This window comes from Terrapene carolina, unplaced genomic scaffold, assembly GCF_002925995.2.
Source record: "Terrapene carolina triunguis isolate 2854851 unplaced genomic scaffold, T_m_triunguis-2.0 Scaffold210, whole genome shotgun sequence".
Taxonomy (NCBI): Eukaryota; Metazoa; Chordata; order Testudines; family Emydidae; genus Terrapene; species Terrapene triunguis.
In genome coordinates, this window is record NW_020664561.1 from 50,626,010 (window position 1) to 50,647,259 (window position 21,250).

Genomic DNA, 21,250 nt, shown 5'->3' on the forward strand with positions numbered 1-21,250 from the left:
TGTTCCGCTCCTTATCCACTGAACACTCACAGGAACACCAGGGGTCTGCTGTCCTCCAGGTAACAGTGTACACACCAGTTTGTAGGATTCAATTCAGGATCAGCACCTTGCATAGTATCACAGCAGTTAGATATATTTATAGTGAAAACAAAGATAAGTTTATTACCAAAGATTCAAGAAACAGCGAGTAAGGATAATGGAAACAAAGATTACATATAAAACAAAATTATTGCATGCTTTCTAGAGATGAAAAACTTAAAAGGCTAGCCTCGTGTCTAAAGAAGTCTTATCTTACCCAAAGGCTTCTGCAGCATTTTCAACCAATGCTGGTTGTGATCCTGTTTTCATGAGTGTAAACACATTGCCCGTTTACTTCCTAGGTGCAGGACAACAGGGTGTCTTCTTTGTTCCCCAAATATAGTCCAGCAAATCTTTGAAATGTATTTCAGGATAATGTTCTCTTTCCCCTCTGTGTTTCTCTAACTGTTAGTTCCTTTCTGCAATTCTTATAATCCTTCAATTGCATTCAGTTTAGACGGATGATGGGAGACCTACTATGTTAACTTACAACGCTTAATTTACATCTCGACAGAGAAAGACATGTGAATAAACATCCCTTGTCTGATAGAAAATCTGTTTGTCAACTCTGCCTTGATACAGACTTTAAACACATTTTCAGTTTATATACACAACTCCTTACATAGTACCCATACATACATTTCTAACTATTTTAAATGATCAGCGTGATCCTGGCTTTAATGTAAGACCTCACATGGCATTCTTTGGTGAAGCAGAATGTACATACCAGAACCAGGACATTCCTGTAACCCCCCTTGCCACTTGGCATTAAGGGGTTCTTGGCTCACAGCAGTCTTCCTATATGATGTGCCAGACACTTAAACCCAAACTTTGGGTGATAGGATTATACAATTAGTGGCTCATTAGTTGGATATCCGGTTAGAGAGACAGTGGGCCTGATTTTTAGAAGTGTTTAGGATTTACAACTGTAACTGAAGTCAATGGGAGCTGTGGATGTTCAGTTCCTATGGAAGTCAGGCACTGTGATCTGGAGAAATGAGCATGGGTTTGAGAGTCAGGAGGACTAGAGTTTTAATTATGCCTCTGCCACTGACCCCTTACCTCATCTTTACTCAGGCTAAAACCCCACTGAAGTTAATAGGAGATTTGTCCAAGTGAAGACAGGAAGAATTTTTTAGTAAAAACATTTAACCATGAGGGAGAAATGGGTAGAATTCAGTTCTTATTTAAATTAAACACGTCTTGTAATTCTTTTGTGCACATTTTAGGAAACTTGACAACTTTTCCTTCAAGAGGGTAGAGAAACTGGAACAAAGAGAAAAAAATCTCCAAGTTAGCTAATACAAATTTCCTCCTCCCACCTCTTCACACCTTTTTTAAGTGTTAAAAAATGTAGCTCTTGAAATGACAAAAAAAAAAAAAAAAAAAGATTTCCCCCCCACCTCTTGTCAAGCTAGACAGCCCCTCTTATCATGACTAGTTGCTCATTTCATGTCTGGAAATATCAAATCCAAATAGTTCTCTACCTCTGAGAACTTTGTTCCTGTTTCCCACAGAAAGATCTGTAGAAGAGTAGACAATATAGGGACTGTGTCATAACTATTACATCTTCAGCCTTCATACAGTATATCTGCTCTTACAGTTCACCATGGTAAGCTAACTAGAAACTGAAAATAAGCCTAAGGGAACACCTGAATCCTTCCTTTTAATAAATAAATGCAAAGAGTCCTTTAAAATTTTGTTTTCATATTTTCATAGTTCATTGGATACATCTACCAGGTTAGTAGGAGGGAATGAAAACATCTAGTGATCTCTATTAGAGGGGCTAGCAAAAGAAAAATCAAAGGGCCTGATCCTGAGGGGATCTGACCTACTGCAACTCCTATTAATTTCAATGTTCAGTATGAAAGGGCAGTCCCTAAAGGTGTTAGATAGTATTTCAAAATGATTTCCACAAAAGAACAAAGCAATCACTGCACAGATGAAACCCTTTAAGTCTGTATCCAGCTCTAAAACAATTCAATATTCTCTACATCTAGCTTGTTGTCAAGGAGACTTGTGGTAATCACAGTAATTCTCTTTTCAAAGCTAAACTATCATTTATATTGTCCAGAAACCGTGCATTGTAATTAAAAACCATTTTCCCCATAGAGTGCATTAGATGTTATAAAGAGTATACTTGACCTCCTTTTTTAAGATGAGTGCATGCCCCAAAGAACTGCAGCACAGGCTTTTGAAGTACAAGATCTGTATTTAATCAGAATGATTAAACTTGTGTTATCAGAAGTCTTATGTACAGACAAATGAAAGCTCTACAGCAGCTAATGATATCATAATTACAAGGAAAAACTAGATGTTTACGTAAAGTCTATAGGCATTTACATTTAAATATTTTAAATGCTGTAAATACATAGATAAAAATCACAACATTCAAAAAATCATCTTTTTTGGGGGTTCTTATAGTGGCATCTATCACCATAATATCAGAGCACCTATTAGATCAACTAGCCTATTCCCCCAGCCATTATAAGATTACTCTTTAAATATATTCTCTAGTTCTTGTACAGTTCAGTTTGAAATTATCTAAACAGTGGGATGCCCACCGTTTCTCCAGGAGGTTATTCCAGTTTAGACAGATAGAACCATTAGAAACATTTCCCCCAAAAAAGTCAGCATACATTTTTCTGTTCTTTATTGTACCCCATTAGTCCTAGTTATAGCTTTATACTTCCATAAACAATTCTTCTCCTCCTCAATTATTTGTACACAGTTATGATTGACACACACCTCCTGCTTAGTTCTCCAGACTGGCTATACATAATTAGGCCTTTTAATCTTTCTTCACAGATCAATACCTCTAGCCTCTTGTAATTTTAGCTTCCTCCATTCGTCCAGGAATGAATTCTAATTTATCAGGTTCTTGCTGGTCTGGAGGTGTCTAGAACTGAATGCAGTATTCTTCTGAATGTGTGGTTTTACTAGTCTCTGCCGTCCAACATCCTATTGGCTTATTTTACCGATGCACATAACTTACTGTCTGCTGTCATCACCTGGAGAACAATTTAAAGTACTACAATCAATGGATTTCTTGACACTGCAAATGGCATTAAGATTTATCAATGTATTTTTTTCTTTTAATCCTGTACTCCTGGTACACTGCAAATTCCCACTGACTTCAGTGGGCGTTTGGGATGAACATGGAATATAGGATCAGACCCTTAACGTATTGTCTCTGGATCTTGACCTCAGCCGAAGTGATAAACATACTTACAAATTAGAAGCTTCAGAGTGATCGAAGCAGGAGAAAGTGTCATTGCTGGATGAGTAACAATAGCATACAGATACACACACGGAACCACTTAATTTTGCCAATTCATTAAGATTTTGGTAAAAGCCTGTATAAAACCAGAAAGTTCGAAAGAGCTTTAAATCCTGATAAGAAATTTGCAGCTTTCTTTGATAAGGAATAGCAAGAATCACTGGCTCAAGTAAGAATTCAATCTTGTGAACTGCTGAAACCCATCAACTCCCACTGAAGTGATTTTCCTTCAACTTCCATGAAGCAACTGAGGATTTAACAGGATTGGGCCATTAATGCCATACGTATTTCAACAGATCTTTTTGAACTACAGTTTAAATGGCTTTACAGAATCTTTATCCCACCGAATATATTCAGTCTATATTATATTTAATGCTAATAGTGTGATCTTTTCTCAGAAATATGCTCATAATAGACTATATTCATGTGGTTTGGGATGGGCCTTATGTACATGTTATTGGTCCAATATATATACTCAACTTGATAAAATTAACACAACTCTACTTATATGGGCCTGGTTCTCCGCTCATTTACCCTAGTATAACTTTACCAAAGTAAACTGAATTATACCAGTGTATAGATAGTCAGATAGTCTCAAACTACAGGACAAAAGAATTATTTTGGCTGTTTTGACTGAAGATGGAAAGATTATTCTTTCCCTCCTTGCTCTTTCATCTTGCCTTGATTTATTACTGCAGTTTCAGTTATGAAAAATAGACAAGGACATCTGAATATAATTTAACAACTCTTATGAAATATGGACAAAATTTATGCATGTACTGCCTAAAAAGCTTTTAAATTTAGAATGGAGTTTGAAGATCCAACCCCTGAATACTCCATTCCATGCATAATTTGTGCACACAGTTTCATGTGTGTATTACCTTAGAGTCTGCATACACATTTTGTTTGCAAATAGCTTAGTTTTTCTTTAATTGTTTACAGTTCATGTTATAATACCATGGATGTTAATGAAACACGTATTCTATGTGATTTTAGATAGCTTTATATTCTAAATAGTGTTAGACATGGTATTGGGGAATATTAAATAAGTATAACTCCTCGTGCAATAATTTAGTGATCATAGGGTAAGCAATGACAAGGCAACTTTGTGTACATACTGGAACTAAAATTTAGGGTAACCCAAGAAAGAATATAGCAGAAAATAAACTTTAAAAAATTATCAATTATGTCCTTTTTTTCCTTCTCCTCCCAAAAAAATGTACCCTATTTTTGATCTCTCAAACTTTTCTTTTTATAAACTACAGTGTTGACAAAAATATATTGACATTTCAGCTACAGACAGACCTCATAACGAGTTATTCCACGCCACAATCTCGACACTGCAGATGGACTATTGTATAATTTCAGTCATGACAGAAGCAGATTTTAAGACAATTCAGCTAACCAACAATGAGAAACTTGGAAAGTAAAAAAAAAGAAAAAGTACTAAATCTGCTGTAATCTCTGTCAACATGTGAGAGCCTGTGAAGAGTGCAGTAATGCACAGTATCCTGGAGGAATAGCTCAGTGGTTTGAGCATTGGCCTGCTAAACCCCGGGTTGGGAGTTCAATCCTTGAGGGGGCCATTTAGGAAACTGGGGTAAAAATCTGTCTGGGGATTGGTCCTGCTTTGAGCAGGGGGTTGGACTAGATGACCTCCTGAGGTCCCTTCCAATCCTGAGATTCTATGAAAATGCATGGCAACTTTAAAATCCCTGCTAAAGCTTAATCACATATAGCAGAATTAACCCTTACTGAATTCTACTTGGTTTGTTGGCACCCTGTTGGGACTGTCAGGTACTGCAGTTGCTTAAATCAACTACTTTCTGTCTCAGTATACACATCCATATAATTTCAGTCATGAAGTGTTCTTGGAACTGTGCTGAGGTTTTCAAGTACAAGGAGACAAATTTGCTTTTCTTTATCCACTGATTTATTCTCATGGCTTTGGATGTCTTCAGAGCCCCTTGCTGGAATTATGTTCTTGTGAATCATTTCAGCCCACCCATTACTCTCCCTTAAAGTTAGCACACATAGATAACTACCCACTGCCAGATAGTGAAAAAAAGTTATATTTTCAAGATGTGACATCCAAATATTTCTACTAAATTCTTGTTGGCACACTAACAAATGCATTACAATACTATATACAAACTCCCTAACCACCTTTCAGTTTAAAAGTCAATACATTATATTTGTCATCTTGCTCTCTTTTAGCTATTCTGGTGAACAATGTGAGACTCAGCATAGAACCCTAAACTCCGAAATACTTTACAAAAAGAGATCAGAATGAGCCCAAATTTAAGAGTGCAAGGAAAAATGCAAGACCCATCTTTTCACAATGGCTTCAGCAATGACAGCATAAAGGAGACGCAGCACTTCTCATGGAAGAAAAAGCAAAAAACAAAAAAACCATTAAGTACGATGTGTAAACTGATGAAATGGCTCTGCAGAAACAAAATACAGATAACATTCAGCCAGGGTTTTCCCCTAGAGTTAAGTTACTCAGACCTCTAATCAAATTAAAATAGAGGGGAAAACCAAAAAAAAAACCAAAAAAACCCAGACAACCAAAGACCTTCAGCCAATGCAATCCTTTGACCCTGAGTGTGGGACTCTGCCTTCCCTTCTGCCTTTCAAGCAGCTAATCTGAACATCTGTGGAAGAGGAGGAGAAACCTGAACTGAAGTTACTATGTTCAGTAAGGACCAGTTGTTGCCCCTGTACCCTGTCACACCTCCACCAAAACCAGTGGCTGATCTAGGTGTAGAGAACAAAGTCCTTTCTGGAATTTTGTATGAGCTCCTATAGCTGTTGCCTAGATACTATAGTGACTGACACCTTACAAATGTTTTTATAAATGAGACAGATAACATGCTAGATAATCAGAGCAATGAAGTATATGCATTAGTACCAAAAGTGAACTATCATGCCTATGAGATCACCCGGAAGATATTTGTCATAACTTAACAGTCACTACAAAAAATATGACTAGTTACAATGAATAATAAGCAAATGAAGTGAAAACATCTTTATTAAGACTGACTGACTCACCTTTCGTGCCATAAGCCCACCATCTAATAATGAGCTGTCCCATAACACTCTTGTTGTTTTTACAAGTACAGATATGGATTACACAAAATCCAGGTATAGTAGTTTCTGAATAGGTCTTATTGATTTGTCTACTCTGCAAAATGTCTCCAATGAGACAAGTCTATACACTCACCTAGTAAGAACTGTTTGTCTTATGGATCTTTAAATATTAGTACTGGCAGCATAGATAAGAAATACCCTCTGTTTAGTCTTTGGACTATTTCTTTCTAAATCGGAGTCTAAAATTATTTGATTGTGTCCCTTTAATTGTAGTGCTCCTTTGATCAGTTTCCTCAACTGGCTCTATATTATTTTGGTTCCTCTTTGTCGATATGCTTTGCCCCACAAAAAGGTACAAACCTCCTTTGCAAACTCCATCTCACTGTTAATCAGCCTGTCCAAAACCTACCTATAAAAAACTCCTCTCTGCCCTCTTTGTGGATCGCCATTAATCCCTACTTCCACTTTCTCCTGCATATTCCACCGCTGTGCAGAAAGGTCCAATCAGGACAGCCTTTGATTCAAAGACAATCAGACACTTCATTAACGCGAAGAGGTATGCCAAGCACACACTGATCCTTGGTGTTGCACACTTGCTTTCAGCACACTGAAGGGTATGTCTTCAGTGCAGAGTGAATTTGGGCGATAGGAGCTCTGGTGTGAGCAGCCACACTATAAAAAGCTATACCCAAGTTACTGTGTCCTCACTGATGGTGCACTAGGACTTCTGGGGACATATCCATGGTTGTTTGTGCTGTGTTAAGCTGAGGGGCTATAGGATTCTTTCCTAGTGAATCGTGGGGACCTTGTCTGTCCCTCTGGGCTCACAGGGGAAATTGTGGGAAGGCACAGGAGGATTATCAGCACGCAAGTGATTTAGCCGGCATCCTGACTGCAAAATGGGCAGGTTACCAGTCTGAATTAAAGCCTCACTTGGGCTTTATCTGACAACCCAAGGTGAGCCAGCTAGCCCACGTTCAAAGCACCATTAAACCCAGGTGAGATGTTTTTGCATGTGTGGACAGGAGAGGTATTAGAGGCAACCCAAAAGTAGGAGCCCAACTTAATTCTCCAGTGAAGACATACCCTCTCTGTTCCTGTCCCCTGCCTGAAATGTATACTTTTACGGTGTGGAGAAAATGAATAAGAGAGTTATTTACTCCTTCACATAACACAAGAACCAGGAGTCATCCAATGGAATTAATGGGCAGCAAGTTTAAAACAAACAGAAGGAAATATTTCTTCACACAATACACAGTCAACCTGTGAACCTCATTGCCAGGGGATGTTGTGAAGGCCAAAACTATAATGGGGTTCAAAAAAGAACTAGATAAGTTCATGGAGGACAGGTCCAACAATGGCTATTAGCCAAGATGGTCAGGTATGCAACTCCATGCTCTGCGTGTCCCTAGCCTCTGATTGCCAGAAGCTGGGAGTGGATGACAGGGGATGGATCACTCAACAATTGCCTGTTCTGTTCATTCCCTCTGAAGCATCTGGCATTGGCCACTGTCGGAAGACAGGATACTGGGCTAGATGAACCATTGGTCTTGGTATGGCCGTTCTTATTTTTTATCTGAGAAAATCCTTAATCTAAAGTACGAGTCCTGAAGTGCACAGAATTCAGTGTTCTTAATACTAACCACAGGTTAGTTCAGGCATTTACCCTCTTTTTGTCCAATTACTCTGCAACCTCAACTAGGTTTTACTATACTCAATGTCCTTGAAGCCAGCTCCCCTACTCATCCAGACAAAAGAGATGTACTCTATCCTTCCATTGCCTTTAACTATCATCTACAGCAAACCCATATAATGTCCTTTGACCAAGGTCCTCTAGGTTTACATTTCTAAGCAGAGTTTCATTTTGAGTACTCCATTTCATAAACTCCTTTGCCACAGCATCAACCAACTCACTATTGTGTAAAGGTAACTCTAACCATATTGAGTAAGTCATAGCAAATCTGCCCACCTTATTCTTTTGAGGATTATGAAGACACAAAAGATGTCTGAGTACTGAAGCTAAGTTTAGTGAATAAACTTGGCAAACAATTTCTGGAATCTATGGGCCCATAATCATAATATTTCATGGGATATAAACTGGATTAGCCACCCCTGACAAATGGAAGGTGTGGACTGATAAAACACTCCTGCTGTCGCACATCCAGTCTCCCAGAAACTGAGGGCACGTCTTCACTACTCGCTGGATCGGCGGGTAGCAATCGATCTATTGGGGATCGACTTATCGCGTCTAGTGAAGACGCGATAAAATCGATCCCCGATGGCTCTGCCGTCTACTCCGGAAATCCACCACGGCAAGAGGCGGAAGCAGAATCGACAGTGGCACGGCAGTGGTCGACTCGCCGCCGTCCTCACAGCCAGGTAAGTTGACCTAAAATACGCAACTTCAGCTACGCGATTCACGTAGCTGAAGTTGCGTATCTTAGGTCGACTCTCCCCCCCCCGTAGTGTAGACCTAGCCTGAGCTGCCTTATTCCAGTCATTGAACCAGACTGTGAACTCAAGTTTGAGAATTTCCTCAAAGAGAAAGATTGCTTCTTTCCTGCCTCCTAGGACTGAGACCCTGAAGAGCTTAGGCTTATTAGACCCCTAGCCTTAACATTGTGAAAACACTTGTGCAGAGGAAGGGCTGAATTTTGAATTTCTGCCTGTGGCTTCGGAATTTTCACTTAAGCTCTCTGAAGGGCTAGGGCTCACAATGGAAGCCTGAGATATTTTACACTGGGACTCCACACTATACTATATGAGGCAATCAAGACCACAGAACTACTAACAGAACACCAATGATTAGAACCCGGTCAGAAAATGGAAAAAAAAAATGTGAACATCGAACCTGTCATTATACATAAAGCTGTGGCCTAGCTCTAAAAAGGTGAGAGGAGGAAAGGTTCTCCTGAAACAATAGTTGCTTGTTGGGAATCAGAGTTCTGAATGATGAACATTAACATCTAAATGCAGCAGCACCAATGTTTCTCTTAGGACTCTAAAAGAGTATTTAAAATACAAGTTGGAAATAAGAAGCCAGCGATTTTTCAGTCACCTATTAGAAGAGGCATTTTTTTTTAATTATTGGCATGTCAATGCTAATTACTAACTTTTTCTATAGGCTTATCATTCTAGAAGAAAAGCAGATGTTATGATACCACACAGATAAAGTGCATACATCAATTTTACTGTATTAGAAGAAAGGTGCAGCAACGCCCCCTTGTGTTGTAAAGAGAACTGATCAGGAACTAATGATAATTCTTTATATTTTTCTTGGTCTTAAATCATCTATTAACAGTGCTCTGAGCCCAAGATTAATTCATTCTTAAAAACAACACATATGAATAGTCTCCCCATTCTCTCTTTTGAACAAAGTTATAAGTTGTTATGAATGCATCATACGGGAATCTAAAAATACTCAAAAAGGGGAAATCAACACCTTCACAGTCAACAGGCTCAATCCATCTGAAATCAGAAAGCTGGTTTTAGTAACTTTGTCCCGTTATTACTCAACCAACTGCGATTCTTGAGCGAAAATTCCTTGGAACACCCAATTCCATTCTGTATTGCTCCTGTATTACCACTCCTCAGTTTGGAGAGTAACTCCATGTTCAGAATGGCAACTGGGCTTTGAGGAAAGATGTTGGGTAACCGCACTGAGCATGCTTAGGGATTGTTCTAAATATGATTATTAGAGATGAACCCAAATTGAAACTCCAGTTCTGAACAACTCTGAACTTTATGAAGTTTAGACCAAGATCCACACTTTGAGAAAGTTCAGATCCAAATATGAACTCTGCAGCTGGAACTCAAAATCTACAATGCGCTGATGCAAAACCCTGGATCCAAAACATACCTGAACTCTGAAAAAGTTATGATTCAGAAATCAGCTCCATCTCTAGGTTTAATGCAAGGTAGTTTCTTCCTCATCTAACAGCTGCGACCCTGTGCACTAGGTTGCAACACCACTCGGGTTTGGCCCATCCACCCCTCTGCAGATGGAGGCAGAGGGGTGGATGGGCCAAATCTGAGTGACACTGCAACTCCATGTTACAGGCTGCAATGCCCAGAGCAGGGAGCTGGCTGGGTTCGTTCTCCAACTGCTGCCCTTCAAACTCACCTTTCAGCACCCCCACTATACTCGTGTGCATGCTGATGTAGCAAAAACTATGTTATTTGGTGACTTTTCTGCAACTTATTTCATCCCCGCACCTCTGCCATGAAATCTACTAAAAATTTCCAAAATTGCAGCCTTAACCATGAGCTTGACCATTTTGCTTGTAGACTGTATCCATTCCACCATTCTTCATCTTTCTTTCTTGTCTTTTTCTAGATTACAAGCTCTTTAGGGCAGGGACGGTGTTTTTTATATTTCTATAGAATTTAGAACACTGTGCTAAGTGACAAATTATTAAAGATAATTAATAACACCACCTGTAACTGCAAGGGTTGTTCCTTACTAGTTAATACTTACTTTAAATTTTGAAAACAAAAGGCTGCATTGCATTGCTCCAGAAAATAATGTGTTGTTCTAAATTTTAATAAGAAACACACAACAACATTAAAAGTGATTATATTCAAAGGCATACGCTAATGCAGTATGTTAGTGAACTAAGTTAAGACAACAAGGCTTATATGAGAAGAACGTGACAGACAGGCACCTTATTTAGCTCCAGGTACTTATCATTCTGCTTGTCGTAGCACTAGTAATCTTTTTTTTTGCCCACTCTTATTTAAGCTGAATTGGTGAAATTCAGCCCTGACATAAGGTGCAACATCCCATTGACTACTATGTGAGCTCCACCAACTAACGGCAGAGCCTGAGTTCGATCCAGTATGATTTATGCATCTTACTCTGACTCTACGTTGAAAAGGCTTCAAGTACTAGACAGCATAGAATGTATATGCTGTGAAATCAAAGTATATTTCCTCTTTCCTAGAGTAATAGTAAGTTGTACAGATGAAAGGAGGTTGGATAAAGGAGAGAGGAGGTGCTACAGCAGAGTGCATTAAGAATCATGGGAAATTATGCCTGTGGTTTCAATGCCTTTCAAATAAATTTGTAAAGCACACAGTGCTGGGATTTATTCTTTTATATTTCTACCGACTAAATCATTGGTTTACCAACATAAGATTTATCAAAACCTAGAAGTTATTTACATTTTCAGTGTTGCCTTTGAGGATCTTCCACAAGACCCAGAGATTTTGCATTTGAAAACAAAATATTTCGTGTGTCTATAGTGTGGTGGTTGGAGAATGAACAACCCTTCACCCTTTGGCTGAGACCAAGTACAGAAAGTTTGATAAACATTTTTGAGAAAGTACGAGCATGTTGAAAGAGGGCTTTATAACGGAAGTGGAGTTGCAATAATGGGTAAATGAATCATTGATAGTTCAATTTGTAAGGTAGAGCAGAGAAACATCCCCTGCAGCTCCATGTAAGGCTTAGATTCTATAATCCTCCTTGACTCACACTTTTGCAAACCTGAAAGCTATAATATACACTCCAGAGTAGGCCAACAGTTTTCATCAGACATCAACATTTATAACCCATCTATGTTTTAAGTTAGTGTTACTAATTTTTAATATCTATGTGAATATCGCAGGGTACAGGGTACTCCCCCAGACTGGAACTCAGTGGGTAAATGAGCAATATAAAAAACGAAAAAAGGAAAACAGAAAGTAAACGGAGGTCAGAAATAAATCTGTATGTAAGAAGCTCAGCTGGCTCCTTAGACCCAAATAAAACTAACTTAAAAACACATCGATTTCATGACTGACCCAGACTCCTGACACATCTCTAGTATATCTATACAGCTCATTATGGACATCTCCAATGGTCAGTCTTCCTTTCCTGAATATCATTAGGGAGCAGCTATGAGACTTGAGACCACAATCCTCCTTCATGTGAGGCTTTGACAGCTGTCCTGGGATGTTCTCATACATTATTCCTCCACCTTACCAAGGAGTTAGAGCACATCCTTTCAATCTCAAGCCTGGTTCTAGCTAAGTAGAGACACCTACTTAGTTTGATATCTACCTCCCAACAGAGATTTTGTAAGTTACACAAGTAATAAAGCATTAATTTATAACTGGCATACCTAGTTTCCAGAATGATATGCCTCCCCCACCCCCACCCCCAACTTCCCATCACATGACTAGATTCTAAATCACATCATACTGAGCTTATAGGAAGAAATAGAAAGGAAACCTGAATTATAAATTAGGTTAAAAAATAGACAGAAGGCTGTAAAGGTAAGAAGCTTTGACTCAGGATGACTTTAATTTTATGTTCTATTGACAAGTTCACTAATGTTGGATTTCAAAGTCTCTTAAGATACCTCAAAACCAGAAAGATCCTACTGCTTCCATGAATAACTTCTGTAGGTCATTTCTAACACACATCAGACAATTTTGCACTTACATATTTATAAGCATTTTGAACTACTCCTTTAATTTTTAACCAAATGAAAATTTTTACATTTGTTCAGACCACAGAGTGTAATATAAGTTAGTAATTTCATCAGTTAACTTCTTACAGTGTTCACCACTACAAAGTCAAAATTCCACACTGTTGTACTGCAGTTATTTACTAATCTACTTGAGATACCATAACGTGATACTGGTTGGTAAATGCTGACTTTAGTATTTTAACCACTATATCCCTCCCTCACCCATTTATTGAGTAATATTTTGAGGGCTCGTTCAAAAAAACAAAAAAAACAAAAAAAACCCAGCAGAATTTTAAGAATCTGAAACAATTTACCTGTCCTGGTAACTGGTGATGGCAATACTTGGTGGCGTCAGCAAAGGCAAAGTTGTTGGTCTAGCGAGGATGTCTCTGTCAGGTGTCTTAGCTCTTTCACTTTGTCTGTGGGACAATGGTGGTAACTGCAAATTACATGAGCAACACCTTCTTCCTCTCCAGAGATCTATGCCGAGCATATTACTAGATGTACTATAAGACTTGCTCAGGCCACATTCTAAGTAATCTTTAGCAATCTGGAAAAAAAAGAAAAGTAATTGAAGTTATGCAAATACATTTTTTCACAAAGAAAGAATATCAGCAATTAATTTACTTTCATAAATATTTAGTATTTGGGGGAGCTGAACTACTCACAAAAGAAATCTTTATTCTTAGCTTCTGGAAAAATTTTACTACTGCCATATTACAAAGTTTTGTAATCGTTTGCAAATTCACCACTGTGAATTTCATAATATTTACAAATTGGAATCAATCCTCCAGTTCTGCAAGCTGAAGTTAAACAGGAATGATCCCCAGCTGAATAGTCCATATTACATGGCAAACTTTCAAAATTTAAACTTTTCCTATGAATAGTCCATTTAGTGTTCATCCAAAATACTACTCCTCTCTCACACAACACAAATTCATGAATTACCTGTTAGCTCCCTTTTCTGTGAATCATCACAGCTCATCAGGTTTTGCCCTATTCATACCAACTGGTGAAGATAGAGACCTCAGAGTTGGTGCTATGATATAGTCTGAATCATCCAAGATCTACTACTTGGGACAAATTCCCAGCTGAGGAACCTTAAATGATGTGGACAGTCTTAAAGAGAAGTGTCTGATCAGCCAAGTAGTTTTGTTCTCAAACTTCTACTGGTTTTATTCCAAAACATCACCAGTCCTGGAAGCTAGCTCCCATTCCTCCCACAGCTGAGCCAGAAGTACTTCTGTGTTAGAGATCAGCCTGAACCTTACAGTTCAGATCTGGCTCAAAATCTGGAACACCTCGAAAGTTCCAGGGCATCCTGACCTGAGGTTTTGATTCAATACATCATAAATGGAACCAACTGCAAAACGTAGAATATAGGTTCAAATTTTGAACCTTTCCAATGTTTAGGAGTATTTAGAGCTAAGACTTTGGTTCACATCCATCTCTACTTCTTATAAACTTTGAGGAAAACAAGTCAGATGATGCTATTCCCCTGTATGCAGAAACTGACTGTACTTGGCCTGCAAGAGACTCCGTTTTCACCATGCCAGTAAGTTCCACTAAGATTTTTCAATTTCCAGTTCAGAAGGCAAAGACATGCACTATAAACAAAGTCTGTGGTAGCTAATTGTTCTCTGAAATCTTCACATCTAAAGTGAAAGGCAATCACATAATCACACCTGGCCAAAAACGTGAATTGTTTTAATGAAGGAATTGCTTTACCGAAGACATAATCTATAGTATATGCCACCATACACAAGACATCATCTCAAAGTTTCCAGCCATCGCTTCCAGTATCTAATTTTCTGCATAATCAGCTTCTTAAGATTCTATGAAGCAGTGTGCACAATCAATGCTCATGATAACTGTAGCCTGCCAGGCACTCTGGCTTATACTAAACACAGAGTGCTCTTAACATGCCTTTCTTGACTGTTCAATTCTTGCTCTCAGAAGGGTGTTAGTGGGCAATTGCTCTTCCTCCTGGAGTGTACTTTCAAGCTGGGTCCATCTTCTCTCTCCTCTTGTTTAACATCTAGATAAGGCCATTGAGACTTAGTGACGAAACATTGTCTGTGGTGTTTTCAGGATGCTCTATGCCTCCGTTTTATCGAACATCCAGCGCAGTCAATTGTCTCAACCAGTGTCTGGTTCAGATGGGGTAAGGATGAGAGAAAACAGGCTGATCCTCAAATTGCATAAGTCTGGAGCAATGTTGAAGCAACATGGAAATATGGCATTGGTTATACCTTCATCTGAAGGCGCAGACCTGCTTTTTGTTACTCAAGTTAACAATATAGTTGAATTTCCAGCTATCGTTAGAAAAATCAGAGTAGCCATAGCCATGACAGCTTCTCCCCACCCCTGATCTGCAACAGCCTAGGATATTTTGACCATTTGTTTCAGATGTGGACCTCAATACCCTCACCCTTATAACTGTCACCTTGAGATTAGAGGACTGCAATGTGCTTTACAGAATGCTACACCAGGAGCTGAAATTGGTGCAGAATTTGACGGTCTGTTTGTTAAGTGGTATATCTGTCAAAACCAAGGCAAGGAAGGTTATGTCTAGTGGCTGGAGCAGCGGTGGTCGTGCCCAGTGGTCAGAACCAAGGGTTAGAGCTGGAACCAGGAGTCAAGAGCAGGGCTGGAAGAAGACAACAGTAGGGCTGGGAGGTAGGCTGGACCCAGAACAAGGCTGGAGCAGGACCAGAGACAAGACTAGAGCAATAGCAGGGCTGGAACAGACTGAGGCCAGTGGAATCTGTCACCACTATCAAGCAGAGCAGAGTTCCAAGCCATGAAGTGACGTTGAGCAGAATAGGCTGCTGTTTCTCCTGTGAAGCTTACATACCTGCTCCGAGAGTCACCAGAGCAGCCCCAAGCTTGTGGATTGGCTGGAGCCCAACACAGGAATAACTCATCCCCACATGAGGCTTATTCAGGCTGTAGTCCAAGGATGACTCATCACCTCATAATATCTACCATGAACATACTGGTCTCAGGATGCAACAGATCCCATCCTGGCTAATTCCTTTGGGAGCACTGATGATGGCTGCCAGTACAGCTATTTCTGAAGGACAATACAACACATTTTAAATCGAGTAGAATCCAAGAGGGTTAACAATCTAGTTAAAAATTGTGAAGTTGTATCACTTGTTTTAGAAAGTGATATTCCAATATCCTACTCGCCCAGTTATGCGTCCTTCAAAACTTGCACTCAAAGTTAATAGTGCTTCAAATTCAATATATTGAAAAAGGCAAGTTATTCCTAAGAGATAGCTTCATAATGCTGGCAGCTCTTAGACTAAAGTGTGTGAAAGAAAGAGACAGGCCTTTTATAAGACGCCAAAGAAACAAGTGTTGGTACAGTTATACATAGGGCTCTACCAAATTCACAGTCCATTTTGGTCACTTTCATGGTCATAGGATTTTAAAAATCGTAAATGTCATGATTCCAGCTATTTAAATTTGAAAATTCACAGTGGTGTAATTGTAGGCGTCCTAACCCAAAACAAAACAAGGTTATTGTAGGGGGCATTGCAGTACTGCTACCCTTACTTCTCGCTGCTGCTGACGGCAGCGGTGCCTTCACAGCTGAGCAGCTGGAGAGCAGCAGTGGCTGGCCAGGAGCCCAGCTCTGAAGGCAGAGCTGCCGCCAGCAGCAGCACAAAAATAAGGATGGCATAGTATGGTATTGCCACCCTTACTTCTGTGCTGTTGCTGGTGGCAGCTCTGCCTTCTGGCCAGGAGCCCCTGTCAACTGCCACCAGTCTCCAGCCACCCAGCTCTGAAGGCAGCGCAGAAGTAAGGGTGGCAATACTGCAACCCCTCCCTAAAACAACCTTGTGACCGCTCCCCGCAACTCCCTTTTGGGTCAGGACCCCTAATTTGAGAAACACTGGTCTCCCCTGTGAAATCTGTATAGCATAGGGAAAAAGCACACAAAAGACCAGATTTCACAGGGGGAAACCAGATTTAACGGTCCATGACGCATTTTTCATGGAATTTGGTAGGGCCCTGGTTATACACCGATCTCTTCTCCAACAGTATAAATTTAAAAAATAAAACCAAGAACAATTCACTGATCTTATCACAGATAATGAGTCTCACTAATGGGTGACACAGGACATCCCTACAAGAGGCTGCTTGGAAGCTTTTTATGGAATTGGAGTTGTTAATGCCCTAAGTGACCTCTGATGGCATGTGAAGGATTCAGATTTTGTTTCAGATTTATCTTGCTAACACAGAGAAAAGGAGCAGCTAAAATAGGGTAGAACCAACGGTTACACTGAATAGAAATGCTACAGCAAGAATGTAAATTAGTTATGTATGCAATATAGGCAATATGCGGTTATATCTGAGCAATCCAGGTACCATCACCCCAGCACTTCTTGACTATACTGATAAATTAGGAGCCATTTCAGAAAACAAAGTCAAGATAAAAATGAAATGCACAATCTCAGCCAATGCCACCTGCTGCTTGTTTCAGATCATATTTTAAAAACTAGAAATGTAAACCTATTTATGTTCTCAAACACTTAGGTCAGATTCTGCCACCTTCACCTTGAGTAGTACTTTACTCCACAAGTAGTCCATCTGAACTCAGTGGGACTCTTAACAGATTAAGGAATGGCATTCACATGGATAAAGATAGGAGAATTTGAAATATTATTCCTGTTAATTTCTTTACAGGATATGATTAAAATACATCTACAACTTGTATTTGACTATGAAGTTCGGCTTAAATAGATTGGATCAAATGTTCCTCCCTCTGTGGAGAAAGTTAATATAAGAAAGATGAACTTCTTAGGATTGTTTTATTGATAGCTATACAGCCTTGCCTTCTGACATTTGTCAATTGAACTTTGGACAAATAAAAACAACAGGCATGTGGGTCCCGGAGCCTGAAACCCTCACTCACATGATGTAAGAGGCTTGATGTAAAGTTGGGGAATAAATATAATACATAAATTAATTAGCTGAGAATATTCTAAAAAATAAAAAAAAAAAAACCTGCAGAAATATAATACCTTTCTCCCCCAGAAAGACAGATTTAAACTCCCCAACTTTACATCAAGCCTCAGTTAATTTATCCTGCAAAAGTCACCGAAACAGAGAGATACTTCCTTCTACAAACCATAAAGGTTCATTGTTGGGTGTACATTTAAAATGGAATTCCTATTTTATAAAATGCATTTAGCGCAATACAATAGAGCAAAATGGCCAAGATTTCATTTTTAAATGGGCGGCTAAAGTTAGATTCCTACATTCATCTTTTTATAGGTGCCTAGTTGTACGCAGTTTCACCTATGATAATTTAATGAGAGATTTGCAAATAACTATGGCTGGATGAAAATTTTGATGGAAACTGGGCAGGCAGGTGGTCTCCTGGAATTCACGGTTCCTGAGGGTCCCCAGTTTACTGGCAGCCAGACAGGCTCCCCTGCTTGCTTCCCAGCAGCACAACAAGCTGGCAGACTAGGCTCCCCTGGTCCCCACCTGGTGGGCTGCCAGGCTCACCAGACTGGTCTGCTCCTCACTTGACTGGCTCAACAAGCTATCCTGGCGGTCCACTCTCCCTGAGCTACTCGGTGGTTACGTGCCTGGCTGACTCCCTGGACAGCTAGCTCCTGGCTGCCCACCTCCCCAGCTAGCTGCTTTTCCAGACTCGTGCAGAGCCAATGAGCCCATCCAACAGCCAGCAAGCACAAGAATTCTGTTTTGATTCTCCCAAAATTGAACTTTTCTGGGAATCCCTTCCTGTGAAAATAGTGTGAGTTTTTGATTTTTTGCCCCTACGAGGGATTTAAAAAAAGTTTCAAATATGTGTGAGAGAGAGAGAGAGAGTGTGTGTGTGTGTGTGTGTGTGAGTGTGCGAGAGAGAGAGAGAGAGAGAGAGAGAAAGAAATTCCATTTTTTGGTCAGCTCTCTATAGAACCCCAAAGGAGATGCGTGGATTTAGTGCTGATGACAGATGTGAGACAGATGTGAGATGTGGTAAGCATAAGGAGTTCAAATGACTATACTGAAATGTACCACTGAGACATGGACTTTTGGGACAGTAAGTGTTAAGTGGGTTTGCTGGCAAATCTCCCAGACAAACAAACAAACAAACAAACAAACAACAGGTAAGGTAAACATTTATCCCAATCACTGACGTGTTGGTCCACAAACGTTTTCAACATCATTTCAAGGATTCCATTAAATCTCTCAACCAGCCTGTTAGTCTGGGCTGGTAGGGAGACGACCAGAAGTGTTGAACCTCACATTTCTCCATAGCTCTTTATGTAGGGCAGACAAAGTTTGACTCTGATCAGTTCAAACCTCATGGGGAAAACCCACCCAGTTAAATATTTTTAGCAAAGTGTCAGCCACCTTGTCTGCCTCAGAGCTACTGCTTCTGGATAGCAGGAGACACAACCTATTACTACCAGAATATACTTTTTCCTTCTCCAGGTAACTTTGCTAAGGGGCCACACAATGTCCATAACGACTCTTTGAAAAGGTTACTCAATGATGGGAAGGGGGAATCAGCAGGGCCGCCCAGAGGGGGGGGCAAGTGGGGCAATTTGCCCCAGGCCCCCACGAGAATATAGTATTCTATAGTATTGCAACTTTTTTTTTATGGAAGGGGCCCCCAAAATTGCTTTGCCCCAGGCCCCCTGAATCCTCTGGGCGGCCCTGGGAATCAGGGCAGCCTTACCTTTGTCTGTGAACTGCAGGAAGCCCGAGACCCAGTTCTGATAAGCCCGGCCTTTGACAAACCATTTATGGTTTTTACAAAAATCTCTGATACAGGGCTTGGGACTGGGCTGATGCAAATCTTAAGAAAAGGGAAGAGACATCCCAGCATATCTGAGCAAGAAATCACTCCCCCAAGTGTAAAACTACACAACAATTGAAAAAGAATATTTTGTAGTGGTATGGGCCCCCTCAGCAAATTTCAGCCTTATCTTTTTGAACAACACTTCACTGTATAAACAGACCACTCACTACTCACCGGGTTGCATCAAATGAAATGGATGAATGTCAAGTTGCTATGATGGAGCCTGGTACTCCAAGATTATGATGTGGAAGTAATTTATGTTAAAGGGAATACAAACTCAGTCACTGATGCTTTGTCCGGGAATTAAGTCAGTGGGTCCCCCTGAGGGTGCCAGACAGCCACACTTGCCCCCCCAGCCACTTCTGTTGGGGGTGGGGTGATGTGATAGTTGTGAGACCTGGGAAGTGTAAGAAACTCAAAACAACTATGTTGAAATGTGCCAGACAAGCAAGGCCTCTTGGGATAATAACTGTTATGTGGATTTCCTGGGGAATCCCTGGAGAGTGGTTAATGCAAACTACACAACCCCAGTTATGCAAGAACCCAGCCTTTTGAAACTATGCCCTCAGGAGAGGGTCACTGACTTGTCTAACTTGCTCCAGGATACTGGAGATCAAAGGCCCAGGCTGTATGAAGAAATAGCTGAACTGTGCAGTGGGAGTCTGGTTCCTAATCTAAAAACTGACATGAACTTGGGACCAACAGGGAAAACCCAGTTGTTGTGTTTGAAAGACTGACAACTACTAAAGCCCTATGTCAGGGCTGAGGGTGACCTCTGGTAAGCTTTTAGCATATATTTAGGTTCTTTCATTCATATATGTTTTCTCTGTAATGCTTTTGTCCTACAAATAAATGTAGGTTTATAAGGTTGGTTGGTAACTGGTGTACAATGTTATAGCCACTGGAGAAAGAATAAACCGCAGGTGCTGAACTCTGGTCATACCTGCTGGGATATCGCAGTGAGGTGCAAGCCTAAACTCCAGTCTGAAGGGAGAAAGACATGGGTCTCCATCCCAAGAGAAGTGATAACTGAGAAGCTTAAGCTTTAAGCAGATGCCCTCAAGGAAGACCAGGCAGGTGGGTCAAAGGTGCAGTCAACCCTGAAACTGACCCATAGATGGTGTCGGTGTGTGCGATCTAGGACAGTGGGGAACTGTCAAAGTGCCAAAAACAGTGACAGCAAGTACCGTAGAAGGGAAAAGCACAGTGAAAAGTCTCAGTTTTGGGTGGGGAAGGTACAGTGCAATGAAAATGAGTTATGCAAAGCTGAAAAAAAGGCAAATGGCTGAGATATGCTGAAAAAGGCAGTTCAACACTGAAGAGCTCAAAGGCACAGCTCATTGACCAGCTATACACCAAGGACCAGAAAAGGAATCCCCAGGCAACTTCCAGGATCCCAGGCAACATCCAGCCATTGGCAGAGAGTCCAGCAGGCAGGGGAAATCTTGAAGGGGAGGGAAGCTGGGAAGAAGCTGGCATTTGCGGCAGTCATGCTCCATCCAGATCAGATGC

General features: G+C 40.3%; 1 protein-coding gene across 1 annotated transcript in view; it reads right to left on the bottom strand.

Annotated features, from left to right (window-relative positions):
• The window catches only part of LOC113404959 (cAMP-specific 3',5'-cyclic phosphodiesterase 4B), a 348,028-nt gene that overhangs the window by 324,632 nt on the left and 2,146 nt on the right, over positions 1-21,250 (bottom strand). Inside the window, exon 2 of the mRNA XM_026655435.1 lies at positions 13,221-13,456. Within this exon, the coding sequence (XP_026511220.1) occupies positions 13,221-13,456 (236 nt within the window). The remainder of the gene's footprint in view (positions 1-13,220; positions 13,457-21,250) is intronic.